Genomic DNA, 18,108 nt, shown 5'->3' on the forward strand with positions numbered 1-18,108 from the left:
TATTTCTAAGCCACACCACAGTCTCACTGAATATAGAGCCAGACTTCATGGTTTTATGTACTGGGAGGAACAAACTCCCTCTCAATCTAGCATTTACATCTGCCTTGACATGAGTGACACAGGTTACGTACATCGTTTCTAAACACGTTTGAGTTAGTCTGAAGTCAATGATAGTTTTCTGGAAAAAAAAAACAACTCATGAAATTATACTATCACAATATTTTGCCCATGACAACAATATTATGAATATCACTAGGTGTATCAGGTATCAGGATTAATCGATATTCCAATATATTGTCTCACCACTACACCTGACTGAAGTCTAACGATGGTAAAATAGGAAGTAAACAAATGGATCAGAAGAAGTATTCAAGCTTAGAAGCTGCAGATACTTTTGTCAGGTAATGTGTTCAATTTAATATTTAAATTCAGGGGGGTTAAAGTAATAAAACCCTTTCAGAACCGGAACATTACTACTGCATTTGCAGGAATATGTTGACACTTTTTTAAAGTTAAATTCATCAAGTAGAACCCTATTTTCACTCTTGTGCCTCATACTTTCCTTACGCAGACACATAGGGGATGTTATCATACACAATATAACACATGTTAAATGCTTATTTAACAGCCAAAATCAAAATCACCTCTCAGTAACATGGATATAAATGGTCAGGCACCAAAACACTTATTAATAAAACGTCTATATTAAATATCATCACAAAATCCAATAGCAAAATGTGCCGTCAACATGAAAATAAACAGGTCCTGTAATCTGCAGAGCAGACTGACAATTAAATGACACGTTTGTGAAAAGGTATGAGTAAACCAGAGCTGCCAACAAATGTTATTAGACTTGATGGGATTATGTGATATCATGGTTTACTGGAGATCGATCAATATCAGAAAAAAAACATAATCACTGCGCCGTCTTAACCAGTTCTACCCAGGAAGAAATGTTTACAATAACAAAGACTCCATGTATTACATCGCCGGGCCACATTCTGTATACCAACAATAGAAACACACAAATTAATCTAAAGGACGAAGTCAGATCGAAAAATAATGTTCTTGCTAAAAACAGCCGTGTTTTGGTTGAGTGCAGAGAAAAATTGAAAATATTTCAGCAGATTCACTTTATAACAAAAAAATAAAAAAATAAAAGTTTTTTTTTAAATGACCAGCAAAAGGATGTTCAGATGGGCCCCTCTCTATATGTTCGTGGACTTTAAAGAAGCCATAAACTACAACCGAATATTTTGATAAAGGAAAGACACATTTCACCATCAGTTGCAAATGCAATCCAGCTTATCAGGATGTTGTCCAAATGTGAGAAGCATAAGAAAGACAGAGGGAAGTGACTCTGTAGTGACGCATGCTATTATTACTTCCCCATGTATGTCAATCATCTTCCAATCTGCATATCTATGTATCTTTGCTCATTTCCTGGCCCTCGTCCAAGTTTCCGCTATTTAAGCCACCATTGTGTGAAGACACAGTGGAGCATAAAATGGCATAAATGGGGCCGCAAATGGGGCAAATGAGTGGCCGTCTAATTGTAGCCATTTAAACTGGTTCCCTGTGGTAGGGAATGAGAGCCGGACGCCTTGAGTAGCAATTATCTCAGGTAGCTATCTCATTACCGGCCTCCTCTAGTATGTAAATGTGACCACAGACTCGGGACTTACATCGCAGTTGGCCCATCTTGTTGTGCTCTTTTGAGGCTGTGCTGTTTATCGACCAGGCAGGGAGAATCAGTTAAGTAGAGGTTGTGTTTCCAGGAACAATACGGTGTTTTTCTCATCTTGGTTTCCACACGTGTGGCTGATATTTAAACCTGGACTTGAACATTGCCTCAATGTGCCGCATGAGCCAGGTGATGAAGAAATGCATAAATTACGATGAGCCATTTCAATGAACAAGTTGCCAAGAAAGAAGCAACTTTTCACAAATGCATTTCCCAGCTGTGAAAAGACACAAGGCTAGACTTTGGGAGTCGTATGAAAACAGCTCTGACTGGATTTTAAAAAGGTATTGACACATTTTGTTCAAGGGTTTGTTGACTATTGAACATTTTAGATGGGGAATGTAGAGGAAAAACAACATGTTCTGCGAAGCGCCACTCTCCATCAAAGAGAGAGCCTGAATCCCTCATTGTCTCGGCCCTAATTGAAGATGTGTGGATCACTAAGCATCTGCAGCATCATGTGTGGTGAGCAGGCCAATCCCTTTTCAGCTTCAGCTTGAAGAGGCTTCCGCTGGCTCTGACTAGCCTGAGGTTGGCATTCACGGGACAAAAAAGGGAGAGAGAGAGAGATAGAGAGATGCTAATCACGAGCTGAGGAGAACAAGGCTTGAGAGAGACGGAGAGATGAGATGTCTCTGCCTCTGCCAATGCCATTTTTGGAGTCGGAATGAAATTCAGCAGTAGGATAAGGATCTATGTTTGTAGTGTGGCTGCCTGCCTCTACAGTTACGGAACAACAATTACCTCAGCCACTACCTTCCTCGTGAGTCTGACAGAGAGGAGGGGAAACTTAACTGTCGAGAAAAAACAGCGACGTTAACTTCCAGCAGGGATATATTTGGCAACACCGAGTGTCAAATCCTTTGACTGGTGTGGAGCTGGATGTGATGATGTGGATTTAGACTGCATTTACTGAATTGTGACAAAAACCTCAGAGGGATGATGTAAGTAAGACTTAGCAGTTTTATCCACAAGCGGAAACCACCGGTGCAGAAAAATGAAGCCAACGGAGAAGTGCAGTTCCTCAAAAAGCCATTTAAGTTAATGACTGCCTCAATGCAAAAAATGACTTTTGCACAGTTGATAAATAATGCTAATTAATCTATAGACACTTTCATTAAAATAAAAACTAAAACTATGTTTCCCTCCCAAAAGGAACATACTGCTAATCATCGTTGACTTCCTTCTACTTCTGGACTGCAGTACTAAAATACAATAATACAATAAAATAAAGAAAAGCTGCTCAGAAAACAAGGAATGTTTCTTGTTTTAATCTCACATGTCTACAAACCGTGCTCACACGGAAATGCAAACGTGCCAGAACTATTTGGAATTCACCACAGAACGCTGTTTATCTCAAAAGCAAAACTGAATTATTTCACTCTTCTTTGCCTTTCTTGATTCTTGCAGGGTGGATAGAAAAGGGTGTGGTGTGTGAGAATGTGTATCCACTCTGCACTGCACCCGGGGTGGGGGGGCAAACATACCCCTATTAGTATTCAGACGACATCTGGGCCAAACGCTGAACGGACAAAGCTAGACGAGCAGACGCACACACACACACACACACACACACACACACACACACACACACACACACACACACACACACACACACACACACACACACACACACACACACACACACACACACACACACACACACTACCATTTACGTATACGGATCAGGCGACATGCTTGAATTATCAAAGCACAGAACTCACAGGGGAAGATACCCACCGTGGGATTGGTTCAAATAACGTTTATCATGACTGCATGCTTTTTTTTTTCTCCATGCATTTTTCACATCCTGCTGTGATGATTACTACTGCGCGTTCATAATGCATAGTAGACAAAGCTAATTATTAGGAGGCGAGTGATAACACTGACACATCAGTAAAGCAGGAGTTGGCTGCTGAAAGTGCTGTGAGCGAGAGTTTTAAACTCTTCCCATCTCATTTTCTCCCTGTTTGTGTGAGGTGCTGATGCGCCCCATTAGTCTGTCCATCTCTGCTCTGATCCCAGTATCCCAAGCGTATTCCTCGCCCGTGTCTCCCAGCCCCTCTAATTCCAAATGATATGCTGATAGAAAGCTAGCCTCCTGTGACATGTCAGCATATTCACAGATAAAGTCTCTGTCCGCCTTTGAATAAATGCCTTAATGGTCCAGAGCACTGCAGGCCCGCTACACAACAACATGAAGGATGAAATGGATTCCGCTGAAAACTTTGCATCTCCCATGTTACTTACTACTATTTTGAAGGTCATTTTGAAAAGCTAGCTAAAAGAAGGTGAGCCATTAATAGTAGTGAGGATATGAATTGTAACCAAAAGTCTCAGTGAAGCATGGGGAGCACTCAACCACACCAACTGAAAGCCTGGTAGCCTGAGGCTGATGAACAAATAATGGGTGAATGAAAAGGGTATAAGTCTTTTTCCTGAATGTCCTACCTCTAAATCTTAATCAAGGTGTCTGAGCCACTAGACGAGTGACTTTCACGAACCTTGAAGACTTAAAAAAAGACACAGGAACAAGTCATTGAGTCCTGAGTCGTTGTACAGTACAACGTTGTTCAAACCAAAATCGTGCCAGGGCTCCCAAACTGGCAATTCATCCGCTGACACCTTTCAAATTTGCATTTACATTGGAGAGTAATGCAGTTTATGAGACTCGCAAAGTAGGGACCGAGAGTTTTGTCTTTCCACAGTAGACATTTAGTATACTCCAGTACAGAGTCCAAACAAATTAAAGGGAATATAGTAGGCAATATCCAATAGTTGCAATGCATAAAGAATGAGAGCGAGAGAGGAGGGGCAGAGAGAATGTGTTCGCCAGTGATTTCTATTCAGCAATTAGAAAGTTTGTACACAAAGTGAAGAGATAAGTGGCAACATGATTGTGTGTCGGCTAGTGTTTGCACATGCTTAATTAACTGCACTGTATCATAAAGAGGGACTGTAACCTTTCAGTTGCTATGGCATCAGGTTCATAGAAAAGAACATGCAAAGGTGGCAGACAATACGGAAAGAAGTGGACTTACCGACTTGAGATGAGTCACCTGTAGAGGAAAAAGAGCAGGGGGGGAGAAAGAAAAGACGGATTAAGTCAAAGAACAAAGCAAAATGCCACAATACACCTGCTCAGCACAAGATAGTTATGTCCAAATGAGATGTATTAGCACTGGGAGAAGAAATAGCTAAGATATACTTCAATTACCAGTTGATTTCATTCCACACACACAAGCCTCGACAGAGCTACTAATTGAGCTGCTGGAGGTAAACAACTACCGGGGATGTTCAGGAGAGAGCCTTCCTATTTTCTCTCTAAAACAAGTCTTAAAGGTCGAAAGAGGACCTCTCAGGCAACAGCTAACTTCTTGACATTCACTTTCCACTTCTCTCCACGAAGACAAACTCATTAAAAAAAACTGTGTTGTTGTCGTCTGGTTCTTTAAAAAGATATTCTCCCTAACTGCATTTACAACACATTTTGGACTTTTAAAAACGTTAGATTAACCAATTAAGCACGTTTTAGAACAGACCTAGTCAAGAGGAATAACAATAAAAACAAATAACACAAGGCATAAAAAAGACCAATTATAAAAATTGAGACTTCAACAATTCAGCGGCATGAATGTGCAAACAGTATAGAACGGCTTTTAATCAATGGTTGTAGCGTCGGAGTAGGGATAGCATTCTGCCTGCATGAAGTGACGTGACAGATTGAGACGACGAAGAGAGGAACAAATAGGAAGCAATTTAAAAAGAAGCTCAAAAGGAGCATCCAATATCTCACCGCACTGCTTGATAAAATGGGAACACAGCCCGACTCATACGCCTTTTGGATTTCTTCCAATGTTCAACAGATGATCATAAAATGAAAAAAAAAAAAAGTTTTAATAAGAATGCATAATTTGAATGAAATATGGATCCATGCTGTCAGGTCAGTCCTAATTAAAGAGTGGAGCCGTTGGCAGGTGTTGCGTATTAAAAGAGGTGCAGAGAATGTGGTAAGATCAATTCTCTGCGGCGCTGCATCCAATTAACTGGTGTAAAGCTAAACTTCATGGCAAATGACAACAAGTCATCTGAAAACTTTCTTTCTCTTTTAGTTTATGACCTTTAAAGGTGGGTTCACAGCAAATGCTAAGTGAATTTAGTTATTGGCACTATTGCATACAAAGTCAATACAAAGTTGCGAATAGATGAAAATTTGAACCGGGCAGCACGGACGATGTGAGTATGCAAAATTCACATACTTTTTGTGTGAGTTGAAATATTTCAACTTGAGTGAGACATAATGAGATGCTGCAAAACCGCCGAGATTCTTCTCCTGTTGCAACACAAATTGTCTTATTATGTAGGTATTTCAGCATCCTTTGCATATGTTTACTGTATTTAAATCACAGCTAAATTGTTATTTTGGGTTCACACAGGTGTGGTGAACCAGCCGACATATGTCTTGCTATTAACAGTGAATACAAGAGAAATTTACCGAGCACCTCTGGATGATGTTATGAACAAGATGCCGTTTGGTTTCCTGGCCTGTAAACAATTTTATTTTAAGGAACATAAGATGACACTGTGTCGAGTGTAAACTTGGATTATTGAATAAGTAATAAACAACTTGAAAGCCATGTTCATAGAGAACATTATGTCATGACACAATATGTTAACTGGATGGAAGAGAGAGAACCTTTAAGTTAATGTTTAGGTCATTACTGTTTTAATGGTGCCGTGTTTTTGGGAATTGTAATTAAAAGTCATTCACAGATACATTTAATGTGCAACTCAAATGCGCTGTGTGAGGAATTGGAGATTAACACCCTCGCCCACTAAACTGCCAGTGAGTTCCCCAACAGTGTGTCACTGCCAGCCATGAACAGAGTGGCCAACGATAGGCTGCCTTCCTTACTGGCGAGGGCTACCATTTGATGTCCAAGGTGAAAAGAAGCCTCTTCAGTCCCAACACATGGAGCAGAGCTACGAGCCCAGACAGAGCAGATGGAGAGCAGGGCGCTCTGCCTTGCATTGCCGATAGTTCCTGATCGACCAGTCCAGGTGCAGCAGCTGAAGCAGCGCTTAAAGGTCCACAGTAGTGGATGAAGGCAAAGGAAGTAAAGGTGCCAGAGGAATCAACGCAATCAATAGCTCTGAGTCTCCCAGGCCTTGCTTGTTAATATCCGGGATTTTGACATAGGATATCTCCGGCTCCCGAGTGGTATCAGCTGCTTGCTTGCTCCGACATCAGCAAACATGCTGTAGCACATGCGGGTACAGCCAATGACGGGGGGCGTAGGAAGGGTGAGCGTATGTGTGTGAGGGACAAAGATAGCAAATGAAGAGATAGCTGGTCAAACATAGCTCATCTATCACGGCTTTCTACTTCCCCCAGGCCACAGCCAGCGAGCCAGAGGACAGAGGTGTACACAGACATAGATGGTCCCATGTAATATCGTGGCAGCTGTGTACAAATGTAAAGTTATGGCAGCCGCGCCATCTTTACAGTGTAGGACAAAGGCTCGGGGTGACCGTGTTTTATTGATGATATATCATTGTGGAGAGCTGATAGGACCCAGGGGCAGAGCTTGAACGTCTCTAGTGACCCCTGTACTGTAGTAAATAACCCCAGCTGGATGCCATCAACAGTTTGGGAGTTGCTCTGTATTTCACAAGGAAAACATATTGAGGTCAAGGCTGGTAAGCTGTGTGTTGCCTTTTCTGAGCCTAGCCACATTTTTCACACCAGCTACACTGTATGATATCACACCCCTCATTACACCGAACAGTGCATGTACGTTCTTGTGGCCACAGAGCCATCACTGGAAAGGCAAGCTGGAAAATGACCCCTGACCACCCCCCCCCCATATTGTTTTGTATTTTCCACACCTCAGTCTCTTCGCTGAGGAGTAGTGACCCCTGTCTGCTGTCAAATTACACTCTCCGCACCTTTCTCCTAGCACCACTTGTCTGTCAAAGGGAACATGACACACATGAATGAGAGGCAACAAAAAGAAGAAAAACACACATACAACAGCAAAAAAGCTGTCAGCATCGATTTAAAAAAGTTGAGTTGTGTTATACCTAGTTACTTATTTGCATTTTTGTTAGTATTTTTAACGCATAGGATTCTTAGCAAGCTACATAAATCTGTAAAAACACAGTTGAACTCGATTTTATGTAATGTATCAACGTAGTTAAGCTAGCATTGGCTAGCTGATTGTGTTGTTGGATTCTGTAGATTATTGTTTGTTTAGAGAAATATATATTTTGATAAACTACATGCACAAGGTCTGCACTCTATACATGCATTGTGTATTTTACTATTTATTGCATTTTCAGTTTTGCGTTTTCTAAACCTGTGGCCCTTGTTAGACATGTGGCGATATGAAAATGTAATGTCACCGTTATCCTGGCCAAAATAATTGTGATTTGCGGTATCTTTACTGATATACATTGTTTAATTATCTTAGACAAAATGACGTAAAAATGGTCAATACGGGCATATTAGGAATCAATAAATTGAGTCATACACTCCAACTGAGTTTGGCTCCAACTGCTTCACTGTTAGTATATAATCTCACCACCCATCTCTGTCTACTGTCATCGAACAATAGCTGCTCATGGTGGTTTCTCTTGCTATGTGAATACATCTATGGTTATATCTACAAAGATATTACAACGCCATGCTCCCCCTATCCCTGCGATGGGTAAAGTATAGAAATAGGAAAGATGATTGTGCATTTACTGAATCCTCAAGAGACTGGGGAAAGAGGTTTTCTCATGCGCTCACACAGAGGTGACAACCCAACAGTTGGAATGGCTCCGTGCTTATTTTCCACAACAGTGAGCAAACAAGGGAAAACTGCTGGCATTCTGCCTTGATCAAGATCTCATTACTGGTGGATTTCACCTAATAAGATAAATGGATAGAAGCAGTAGACTACTCACACCACTGTGCTCTCTTGAGCTGTGCCAGGAATAAAAACCCTGAAACCCCAATGACCACCTGTGCACGGATTACACTACTGGAATGGCTCTCTTTATTGAAAACCAACTTAAACACGAGTCTAGTAAAGAATGCTATTTATATGACTTAAAGTGATGGTTGGGAGTGAAATGCACCCTAGGTAATTTCCACCAGGACATCCAGCCAAATACCCCTTCGGAAGCATTTTTAGCGATGGTCAGCAGTGGTCAGGATAGCCGCTATCAGCCGAATGGCTTAGTACTAGCGCTATAGTACAGTGTGTATATCTCGTAAATTACCCCACTAATAATGCATGGAATGTTACCAAACTTCTGCAGTAGTACACATAGGGTCTGTACTCACAAAACGAGGCTGCTATGCTACCGCAGCGTAGACGGCACTTCCGTGTTTACCCAGCCGATGCCGTGACGCGAGCTTCACACGAGAGTATGAAAAAGTTTCGCTGAGTTTTTTTAAATGCTTTTATTATCAGGTCAACAAGTGTTGACAAGTGTTGACCTGATAATACAAGCATTTATAAACATTTAGCGAAACTTTTTCATACTCGCGTGAAACCCGCGTCACGGCATCGGCTGGGTAAACACGGAAGTAGCGTCTACGCTGCGGTAGCATAGCAGCCGAGGATAGAAGCTATCAGGCAAGTGTTCTATTAAATAAACTCCTGATGTACTTACAAACTTTCAAATGCCTCGTTTTGTGAGTACAGACCCTATGTGTACTACTGCAGAAGTTTGGTAACATTCCATGCATTATTAGTGGGGTAATTTACGAGATATACACACTGTACCATAGCACTAGTACTAAGCCATTCGGCTGATAGCCCTATCTTGACCAATGCTGACCATCGCTAAAAATGCTTCCGAGGGGGTATTTGGCTGGATGTCATGGTGGAAATTACCTAGGGTCCATTTCACTCCGAACCATCACTTTAATCGCCTGGATGAAATACAGAACTGTAAGATTAAACATTATACAAATTTACTAAACATATTAACTCCAGACATATAATATTGATTAAATAACCCAAGCTATCTAGCGTCAGGCATGTTATTGCATGTCTGATCTGGCTCCGCTGCCACCTTCGGCCATCAGCTGGAGCACAAGTGTGAGCTGGAAAGCTGCGGCCCAGATCCGAGCTTGCCTTGGTGCCCTGCCGATCCTGATGGCATCGGAGGTCTAGGCCCTGTTGCGAGGCCTGCTTGAGGGACAGGGGGCACCGCAGAACCAGAACCAGGACTGCATTGAGCAGACTGACCCCGCTGCAGTAAAATAAGAGCCTTTTGAAAGGGAAGTTTCTACAAGTTTATAGTTAGGAAGTTGGAAAGTTCAGAAGGAATATTGACTGGCGTGTGGTAATGTGTTGTGCCTGAGCCTGGGTCAGTTTAACAGTACGGAAGCCAAGTGCCTAAGTGTATGTCAATGATTTAAATACAACACATTACATTAAATTATTCAATACAAAACTGTGTAGAGAAAAAAGTGTCACAGTAATTTCCTGTTCCCTGCATTGTTCACTTAGGTCCATTGGCCATTACCTGCTGTCAGATTAACTGAACTATTTGACATCGCTGGTCTAGTCATTACGTAGATTGCTAATAATTGTCAAAAGTTAAAATGTTCATGCAGCCAAGTGCTAAGAACATGATGTGCCAGGGCTGCAGCATTGGAAGTGGAGCTTTTAATCTGTAACAAGGCAAAGGAATCAGCATGTAACATTCAGTGCCTCCTCTTAATTTCCTCTCAAGATGTCACTGACAAGGAATCATCCGCTGTCTGACTTTGACATATAGCGTTCTCTGCTTAAACCAAACTATCACACTTCTAAATGTGTGTGTTTGTGCAGATGCGTAAATGAAAGTGAGTTAAACACGGACGAATCTCCATTATGTATGTCTGTGTTTGAAAGCAAACAACTAAAGACGAACATGACATAACATGATGATTCCATTGTCACTGTGACTATAGAGAGGTGCAACGGAAATTAATTCATGAGTTCTATGGCTTTTGGTGTGGAAATGCACAAGAGCGGACATTTGATTCTCCCAAAGAACATGAAGAAACAAGTTGAATGAAGTGGTGTTATACCGTGTAGCTACCTACTGCTGTGTGCTAAAAGGTTACTGAAATATCATATATAACAATGGAGTTTACAACTGATGCAACACTGGGTTTCAAAGCAGAGCATTTGAACCAGAAATAAGTGGACAAAATGAATACATTCCTGAGCTTTAATTCCCATTCTTCATCCTTATCTCTGCTTTGCTGTCCATCGTCAACAGTCCACACAGTTAGAGATATCCACGTGTCCAATGAGAGGCCACAATTCTCTGACAGGGACACAGCATTTTTTAAGGATAAAAGCCAAGGAAAGGCATGATACTGCCGTAGAAGTGTAATTATTATGAAATGATTTATGTCTTTTACAGAAGGGGTCACCTCAGGGAAAGTTTGCCTTCATTGAAAAAAGTAATTATCACCGACTCATATTCACCCCGTGGAGGGTCTGTGTTTACAAGCTAGGCCAGTCGGCCAATCATCCAACCTACTCAGTATGCACTCACAACATCAACTGATTGCTAATACATTATAATTATAACACATTTTAATTAGTTAGTATTATTATTATTATTATTATTATGATTATTAATAATCATAATCATTATAATTTTGATTATTCATCAGAATCAGTGAAAACCAGCCTCAGCACTACAATGCAACGAAATAACAGGAGAAGACAATAGTAAATGTACAAATCAAGCCCTGAGGCCATATTTGCACCATGATTTCCTCCCCCAGAGGTGTGTTACTGCTCTTTAAAGAGAAAGACATCCAACAATGTGCTTTCACCCTGGAAAGCAAAACCAGTTAACTTCCGCCATGCCAGTCAAGTCTGCTGCTGAGTTAATTGGCAGGGCACCCGGCTCACCAGAGAGGGTCATTTTAACCAAGGGCCCATCTGCCAATGCCAGTGTAGACAACAACCCTGGCTATCATCGTCTGTAGACACAAGGCATGGATAAACCACTGGTTGTGGAGAACTCCACCAAAAAGAGCTCACTCACTCACTGTGAAGCCTCAGTTTTAATCCCAGGATTTGCAAGCACCACTTTGCAGACCACATACTGCATACAACCAGCTTCTAGCTGCAACCAAAAGCCTGGGATGGAGTTTGTTTTAGTCGCTATTTTCCATTTATAATTAATAGCTGTCATAATTTCATTAAAGTTGGCTGAATAAAACATTTGAGAGACTTAACTTTGTATAATATGTAAGGCTCTCTGAGGCCTCTCGTCTCCCTATTAAAGGGTGTTGAATGTTTTCTACTAAAAGTCATTACAGAAGTGATCATTTGACATTGAGGTATCACAGATAGAGATAAAACAGTATGAAAGTATAATTTAAATAACCATGGTTATTATTAGTATTATGGTATAAATGTGCTTAAACATATTAATGATGATTACTATCGTCAACATCGTCATCGCTATTATTGTTACTATTATCCTATGAATGCATATTCAGTCTATCTGCTGTGTGGATCTTTGAGGCATTGAAATGAGCCCAGCATTTAACATAAATACACAGGAGTCTTGTATAGGAGTTACACATATAGCAGAATAGCATGCCACCTTAAAGGCCAGCCCACCTTTAGTGGGCCTCGGTTGCCGTTGTGGCTAACTCCGGGCTAATTCCTTTCACAGAAGTCGGCTTGGGTCTTTTGGACTAGCATTTAGCCAGGGGCGGATCTAGGATTATGGGAGATCCGAGGCTTAGCCCAGAGGGACGAAAGATGTATGCGCAAAGTTCTGGCATATATTCTGCGTATGCTAACTGTTATTACAACCGACGGTAATGAAAACCATCTAGCAAAAACTCTATTTTTAAATCTTTTTTTTAAAGATTTTTTTCTGGCATAGATGCCTTTTATTAACAGTGGACAGATAGGAAACACAGCAGAGAGAGGGGGTGTGACATGCAGCAAAAGACCACCAGCCTGGATTTGAACCGGGGTCGGTTGCGTATACGGGTATTCATGGCATGCGCTCTAACCACTCGGCCACCTGCGCACTTGAAAGATACTACTTTGTCAGTCAATAACTTCTCACACACCGAGTATTAATGTTAACATTCACAGACCTAAAACATCTGTTCCGACGTTGGTCGTTAATTGTTGGTCGTTGCGCCACCGCTGAGAAAAACGTTCTTCTGTCCATCATGTAGCTACGTCCATCTTACATGTCGATTTGAACCCGCGGGCGGAATCAACACAGGAAAGAGAGAGAGGACACACTTCTTCTTGGCAGGACAGGCTATGAACGCAGGTTACTTTCCCGCTGCTGCTGCCTCTCTGTTGGACTCCGGTACTGCAGGAAGGCTACACCAGACTCCGGTGCGGTCATGGGAGACTGACATAAACCGCGTTGAGCTTCCCCCCCCCCCCCTACTGTAAACATTCGGGGCATTGGCAAAAACATCCGGGGCTTGAGCCCAAGTAGCCATCCCCTAACCCCGCCCCTGCATTTAGCAGTAGCATTTATTCACAGGCAAATAAACTGTACACACACCGCGATGCTACGGCCACAGCTATAATGTTATAACTAATGTATACAAATTGTCAGGAATTTTACTGTGCTTTATAGTGAAAGTGGCACCTGTTAGCTATAGCTAATATGCACAAATCAATATTTGTTTATCACAAGTCATACCGTCATCGCAATATTCAACAATATTATCGCACAGAGCAGGTTTTCCTCATATGGTGCCCCCCCTCCCATCCTGCCCTTGTCCTGTCCTTGCCTTTCTAATGGGAGCATTCAGTTTGGAAGAGCACTCACCACACCCCCAGCATGCTGCTATGTTTCTTTTATGTGGCTTTTACAAGCAACACTCTCTCGTGTCCCCTCATATGAAATTCATGTTTTTTTTTTTTTTTTAGAAATTTAGCTTTTGATCATATTCCAGGGTCATAACTGGAATCCAGAGCAGTCAACAAGGGTTACACATCCTATTTGTTACGGTGACTGCCAGTGTAAGGTAGGGAAAGAGGTGGGGGACTGTAAATCAGCCTGAGATACAAGAGCCTTTATGAAAAGTGGAATTTAGGAAATCAAAGAGCTACTCTTTAGCCCTTTTATGTAGACTGCTGAGTGCAGGCCCACATTACATAGTAAATAGCCGATAGCTTAGGATCAAACTTAACTTTACTACAACTTTAAAATGCGGGTGTATGTGTTTACTCACAAGCACAAAAAAGCCACTTTGTTTGTTTGTGTTTGATGCATGGGCGGCATCCAATTAGGCAGCACTTAAATGATAGCACAGCGAACAAGCAGACCCGCCGATCAAAGGAACGGTCAACTGCATGTGGAATTAATTTAGACAAAGCAAGAGAAAATGCAATTTGCACTGTTTGAATTCTGATTGATCCCCTCCTCTCCGCATACTTGTTTTCTCTTATCTGGATTTGTATATGTACACTCTCTATATCTCTTTGTGGTTAGCAGTATTTATGGAATCTGAATTATAATAGGCCTGATGCAATAACATAAGCCTTAAATGGATCTAAGGATATTATTTCAGCCAGGCTGCAGGCAAAATCATTATTTTCTCTTTTCAAAAGGTTTCTCTACAATTTTCCCCCTTTCTCCATTGAATCAACCAACAACCCTAAACACCATATAATTTACAAATATTAGTGTTGCTTTCAAGTTGATCAGTTTTTGTTTTTTATTCCAATAATTAAAAACAATATCTAACTGTATATCTACTGATTCATTTTGATCTATTTATTTGTATCTTTCTGCATTCTCGCAAAGTGGGAGAACGCTCTGTTGCCAGGTAACAGTGAAACAGACCGAGATGGCTTGATAGCTTGAGTGATTTCCATTGGTCTGTTGGACACTTAGAGGCCAGTAGACTTGAGTGGCTCTCCTCGGAGAAAATAAGCAGTGTGGGACAGAAAGATTTTGCAGAGTGGAAAAAATGAAATAAAGTGTGTTTTTTGAGAGAAACATAAAATTGTGTTTCCAGGTTTAAATATAACAAAGTACGTATCTCCAGGGGCAGGAACGGAGGTGAGTAGGACTAGATGAGTAATCGCATTCAAACTGACCTCAACGTGGAACATTTGCAAAAATTGAGACTAAAAAACAAAACAGATGGTCCAAAAACACCAGTCAGCATGGGCTTCACATGCACACACACTGCCCTAGTGTTCCTTAAGTCATATAAAAATGAGAGTAAATGAAAAGAATAGACTTGCAAAATGCCCCAAGCCTTGATGCAAATCACTGTAAAAATGGGCACAGCTGGGTTTAAGTGCAATCCACATGTTCACACGTCACACTGTTATTAGAGTCAGGCTGGGTATCAGTAAACAGTGCAATCAGGCACCGACCAAACTACGTCTGTCCTACCCTGTATCAAAAAACTTTGAGGAAAATGGTGCCAAATGTTGGTGCTTTAAGGTAGTTACATCATTCCCTTCGAAATGGAGGGAACCAGACCAACAATCACCTGCAAACAACATCAGAATTGTTCAACATGTGATCACAATCTTAAATCTGCTCCGCTGTGTTTTACCTGTGTGTCGGTGAAAACCAACAGATCTGTCATGATGTTTTGTCCTCATTGTTTTCTGTCAAGTTTGCTGGAAGACTCTTACATGTCAGTTACTTGTCAGCAAACAGTCCTCAACCAGCTCTTAACGCCATGAACTTTCTTTTTGGATATGAGCTGTGCGGTGGATCTAACTTGTGGCAATTTTGAAAAGGAACTGATATTAAATCTTTGGAAAATCAACTGATGAATATTAAAAGAAAGTGTGATGTGTTAGAAGAAAGAACTGAATCTGAATGGGGTGGTAGTTGGTGTTGAAATTACTTCTGATGGTGCTGACATGTTGGCTTTGCAATGAATTACAATCTGACTGTTTACATTATCAACTGATTTAGAGGAAACAGAATGTTTCCATAATACACATTTGGCATATTCACAGAGGAGCAATGTGCTGTGGTCATAAATAGGAACATAGTTGTTCTACTAATGAGGCTACGGTGTTCCGCCCACACTTGTGAAAGTAATGGTCAAAAGTGTGGTACCAACAGCCTCTGGATGCCCCCAAAATCTACACACTGCCTTTAAAACTCATCCTCCTGTACGCTGGGAACCCTACACACTATCTTCTTGAAAGAAAGATTTTACCCAACTTATCAATTCCTTACTTTTATCAGGTCAAGTGCATGATTGTTCTCAGGCCGCTTCAGTCCAACCTCTTCTCAAAGAGAGAACCTAAAGAGATCTAATGTTCCCTTCCTGCCTATGGGTATTGGAAAAAAATGTTGTTTGGGAGCTTTGATCATATGAATGGCACCGTCTTTGATACATTGCATGAAGGTTTGAAGGCAGGTTACAGCACAGAGACAGCTCTTCTTTGAGCTCTTAATGATTTGCTTTTAGCAGCTGACAATGCCCAAACAAACATGGGTTCTATTTGTTTTAGATGTTACTGCAGCTTTTGATACAGTTTTGCTTTAGATTTGATTTTAACATTTTAAGCATCGGGCTGGCATCTCAGGTACAGATTGGTTTCATTCCTATCTTTCTATATATTTGGTGCGGCCATTTGGAACGTTTTAATCCTACACTGCATTGCTCTTATTTCAGATCTTTTTATTGTTTGATTCCAAAAGCACAACTGGTCAAAATACAATCCCGTCAGCTCAGATAAACCCGGAGCCTTTATCACGGGTCCGGGCCACTTCTCTTCTCACTTAGCTTCTCTATCCTGTTGCATCAAAACACTGTGCAGACATCTGGCTGTTATCTCCGATAAGAAACTTAACTCTGACTAACAGGTGAAGTCAGTCGTTCAGTCGTGCTTTTTGGAACTTTGTACAATCTTGGAAATTAGATATTTTTAAAGTCGTTTTTATCTACTAACAATCTAGAAACTGCCATCCACACGTTCATACCATCCAGATTCTACTACTACTGGCTGTAGTCCTTTCACAATAAATACAAAACCTCATCAAGTTGAAAATGCTGCAGCGAGACTCACAAAATCCAATATAAGAAGTAAAATAAAACCCATACACCATTTATAGACTGATTACCTGTATATTTGATATGATATCAGTTTACATTTTCAATGTTAATCACTCTTTTTTTGTGTGTTATATATTTGTAGAGAACTTAGTACCTTGCTTTTGAAAAGTGCTTATGCATTCCTGACATATTTGTGTTATAGTGCTGCAGCCCTTCCCATAATGAAAGATTTAGGATGAATCAGACTTCAGTAAGGGAAAACGGCTTCTACTAAAATTCTAAATTTCTGTGTTCTTCATGTAAAGAGTGTTCATCCACTTTGTTCATGTCCTCTGTCATCAGTGTGCTTTTAACCGTGTTCCTGTGCTGGACTTTGTTACAATTTCATCTGGCACAGCACGCGTCATGCTCCCTGTGCATCTCAGTGACCTTGAAGGTGCACGCCTGATATATAACATGGTACCTGTCTCTGCTTGGGTGGTGCTTGAAGCCAGTGTTTGACCAATGCTTCAAACACACACACACACACACACACGCACACACTGATCCCCCTCTCCTATTGCGTCTGCACATCTCTTTGCTGGACCCCAGTCCATGCTCTAATCCTCTGGACTCGATGCTGAGGCTGCAGTCTGGTAATTCACCAAATCCCCTCCTGCTACCCTGAGTCCATACCTCTCCTCTGATGTCAAGTGCAGCTTGACATTACAAATGCAAACACACAAATGCTTGTTGGACACAACGCATCCACATATAAACATAGAAAACACATATTAAAGCCACATGCATGAAGCAAAACCTACCCTGAACGCCTCACTGCCAGCTTTCACTGGGCATCTCTTCTCTCAGCTTGCAGGAAAACGGGGACATATTTTTGGAGGTTTTCAGTTGATGAAATGTCAGCTTTCACAGCCTGCATGGCTTAGGTTGGCTTTCTGCCTCCTTTTCTGTAATGAGCTCCATTTTATGTCTACATTCTCAAAACTGCCACTGGAAAAACATACAAATTTGAACGCTGATTTCATTAAGTGTATTTTTCGCCTTCTCGCAAAACACCAAAGTGGTCCCTGAGTTGCCATTATGAGCTGCACAACAATGTGTAATTTCAGCCTGCCAGAGAGAGCGTCTGAGTGCGTCAGTCACAAGCGAAATGTGGACGCTAAACACTGGCTACGACTCGACACATCTTTCTTTCCTAAAAAGTGGTGATTTCATGCAAAGATAAATGTTAAAATGGGCACTCCCAGAGAGATATCCTCTCATCTTAGATAGATGATAGCTATTGTTTTCCAGGCGGATGTTTGAATTATGTTAAAACAAACAGGAA

General features: G+C 41.2%; 1 protein-coding gene across 5 annotated transcripts in view; it reads right to left on the reverse strand.

The window, feature by feature from the left end:
* The window catches only part of nrxn2b (neurexin 2b), a 573,287-nt gene that overhangs the window by 433,940 nt on the left and 121,239 nt on the right, over positions 1–18,108 (reverse strand). For all 5 annotated transcript variants that reach the window (XM_084003189.1, XM_084003188.1, XM_084003186.1 and 2 more), the window contains one exon: positions 4,786–4,803. In XM_084003189.1, coding sequence (XP_083859315.1) covers positions 4,786–4,803 — 18 coding nt within the window. The remainder of the gene's footprint in view (positions 1–4,785; positions 4,804–18,108) is intronic.

This window comes from Eutrigla gurnardus (assembly GCF_963514095.1).
Source record: "Eutrigla gurnardus genome assembly, chromosome: 23".
Classification (NCBI taxonomy): Eukaryota; Metazoa; Chordata; class Actinopteri; order Perciformes; family Triglidae; genus Eutrigla; species Eutrigla gurnardus.